The following is a 3158-nucleotide window of genomic DNA, read 5'->3' as shown; positions in this document are numbered from 1 at the left end:
CCCCGCCGTTCTGGGGAGGGGCAGCGCTCTCGGTGGCACTGGGTTGAGCTCAACCCCAGGCTGGCGGCGTTCTTCCACACATTCGTGCACGCAGGCCCCTCCCGGCCTTCCCAGCGGTGGACCTGCCCGCCCTGGACAGCCATCCAGAGCCTCTGGTTCCAAGAGTGCACGGTGCTGTGCACAGTGGACGCCAGCAGGCTGCCGCACCCTTGGAGACACGAGTGGACCTCGAGGCTCTCTGCTAGCCTTCACGCCACTGCCCTGCAGGACAGCCAAGAAGGAGAGGTTCCAGAAAGTTCACTACAGCTTGTGACCACCGTGGTCCCTGATTCTTCTCTAATTGGCCAGGGCCACGAGAGCGTTCTCTGTGGGGGCCCAATGGCCGGACGGCCAGTCCCGGCCTGGGGGAGAGCAGCAGGCCCCGCTGCCCGCCAGCTTTCGTGCACACGCGCTTTCCTGAGAAAGCAGGAAGTCAGTCCGCTTCTCCTCCCGTGCGGAATTCCAACCTGTCCCTCAAGACTAAAAATAAGGAGTGCCTCGTATCCCCAAGGGGACACACAGAGCGTGTCCTTCCCCGCGGGGACCCAGCCTGGCCCCTCCGAGGTCCGCGGTCCGCGGTCAGCGGTCAGCGTCCGCCAGCCTGCTGCTCTTTCAGGCCCGCTGTGTGGCTGGAATTGCTCAGACGAACTGTTTCTGTGCTGTGTGTTTCATGGGCAGAGATGAGCAAGTGCATTTGAGTGCACAAGAGCGAGGCCGTGCTTGATTAATGTAAGATGTGGGTTATTGAAGCCTGGAGTTCTGGTAAAGCCAGATTTTGGAGCAAGAGCTGAGGCTGGTACAATGGCAGGAGTGAGCAAGATCTGGACGTCCGTGGCCAGAAATCCCAGTGACCTGGGCACAGTGGACCAGGCTGGAATCCTGGCTGTGTGGGAAGATGGAGGTCCCAGCCCCGTTGCCTCGACCCCAGCTTAACCAGAGCCGAGTGCGTGGCTCATAACAGATCCACCCCAGCAGGACAATCCAAGGGACACCATCTCAACAGAGGGAGGTGGACTCAGCAGTGCCCGCCTGTCATCCCAGAGTCACGGAAGCCTGAAATGGGAGGATCACAGTCTGGGTGTATGCCTGGGCGAGACGCCAGACCCTAGCTCAAAAACACAGGCCCAGGGGTGTGGCCCAGTAGTAGAGCACCTGCCAAGCAACCTCAAGGCCCTGAGTTCAAACTCCAAAACTGAAAGGTAAAACAACAACAAATGATAATAATAATTGGCAAGAAAGTAAAGAACAGAGTGGCGGTGGTGAGGAATCAGATATTCACTTCACATCTCAGGTCTCAGATCAGCTTCTCATTTGACGCTTAAGACACACGTGTGGTCAGACTCTCAAACCCCGATGTACTTTCTAGAAACATGAGGCGGAGTCACAGGTGCAGACACACCATCAGGACAGGCCCCAGCGCCGGGGCCTCAGCGCCACCAGCGCCGTCCACCAGGAGCCCGTGCGGTAGTGACTGTTTCCGTCATTTGTCACTCCAAAGAGCTGTTCTGACCATGTGCTCCATTCAGGAAGGCAGCTCCTGTTGCTTTAAAATTGCTTCCACTAGTTCCTGAGTCCCCGGCTCACAGGCCCGTGTGCTGAGCTGAGGAGGGTGGCCGAGTATGTTCTAGAACAATGGTAGAGCTGGTGGAGAAATGCAGCATTGTGGGCTCCTTGCCGGCCTTTGCTTTGAAGTTAAATCACAGCAGCGACCAGGAGGTGTTGCTTCGTGTGGGCTGCGTTCCCGTAAACTTGAAATGGCCTTTGGAGTTTCTCTTTCAAACTAGAAAGGAAATGTGTGTTACTTCCTTTCAAAGACATGGGGGTTGTTGCTGTAGCCAGTTCCCTAGGAACACTTCTCTTGTTTTTGGCAACTACATATGAAAAGATCCCAGGCAAATGAAGCTGGGGTGGAGTCTGCCTTTGTTCTGACAATGAAATCCAAATGCGCATTTGGCATTTCTCATGAATGAAATTTCCAGGTTTGGAAGTTTTGGGTGACATGAATCATGTGCTAGCATTGTTAAATCGCCTCCGCTCAGCACAGGCCGGCGCGGAGCGGGGCGCTGAGGAGCGGGGCGCTGCGGAGCGGGGCGCTGCGGAGCGGGTCCGCGGTGGCTCCCGCTGCGGTCTGAGGAGGCCTGAAGCTCCTCCGTCTGCTCTCACGCCAAGCCGCCCTTTCAACAGGTGCCCTGGGTGACGACGACCGCAGTCAGCCTTCTGCTCTCTGGTGCAACCAGGGTTCAAACTCACGCCTGGCACCGGCGTGGCAGAGACGCCACCCTCGAGCCACACTCCTCAGCGAGAGCTACAGAACAAAAAGGCGCGGGCAGCAAGCACCTCTTTAGACACGCGGAGACATGCTGCTCTTGATGAGAAGCGGCCATGGCAAGACCAACCTGTTCTTTGACACCATCACGACCTCTGATGAGCTCACCAGCTCCTGCTGCTCCTGGCGGTGTGGACCCTCCCCCTCCCCCTCCCCTGCTGGGGCTGCGGTGCAGCCCGGATTAACACATGGGCTACCTGCGTGCTGTTCTACCAACCCAGCCCACCATGGGGCCGGGGAAGACACTAGCACCGCTGCTCTGCTTCTTCCCACGGCAGACAGCAGCCACCAACACTGCACCACCTCCATCACCACCACTGTCACCACCACCGTCAGCAACACCATCAGCAACACTGTTACCACCACTGTCACCACCACTGTCACCACCACCATCAGCAACACTGTCACCACCACCGCCAGCAACACTGTCACCACCACTGTCACCAACACCGTCAGCAACACCATCAGCAACACTGTCACCACCACCACCGTCACCACCACTGTCACCACCACCGTCAGCAACACCATCAGCAACACTGTCACCACCACCGTCACCACCACTGTCACCAACACCGTCAGCAACACTGTCACTAACACCATCACCACCACCGTCACCAACACCATCACCAACACTGTCACCAACACTGCACCACCACCATCACCACCACTGTCACCAACACCGTCAGCAACACCGTCAGCAACACTGTCACCAACACTGCACCACCACCATCATCACCACTGTCACCACCACTGTCACCAACACCGTCACCAACACTGCACCACCACCATCATC

General features: G+C 57.6%; 1 protein-coding gene across 1 annotated transcript in view; it reads left to right on the top strand.

Annotated features, from left to right (window-relative positions):
* Cntn5 (contactin 5) overlaps window positions 1-3158 on the top strand; it is a 376198-nt gene that overhangs the window by 351391 nt on the left and 21649 nt on the right. The window contains exons 18-20 of the mRNA XM_013009536.1: window positions 349-471; window positions 2019-2223; window positions 2417-3046. Of these exons, the coding sequence (XP_012864990.1) occupies window positions 349-471; window positions 2019-2223; window positions 2417-3046 (958 nt within the window). The remainder of the gene's footprint in view (window positions 1-348; window positions 472-2018; window positions 2224-2416; window positions 3047-3158) is intronic.

The sequence above is a fragment of the Dipodomys ordii genome, unplaced genomic scaffold, assembly GCF_000151885.1.
Source record: "Dipodomys ordii isolate 6190 unplaced genomic scaffold, Dord_2.0 Scaffold10, whole genome shotgun sequence".
NCBI classification, from domain to species: domain Eukaryota; kingdom Metazoa; phylum Chordata; class Mammalia; order Rodentia; family Heteromyidae; genus Dipodomys; species Dipodomys ordii.
This window is presented reverse-complemented; position numbering and strand designations above follow the sequence as displayed.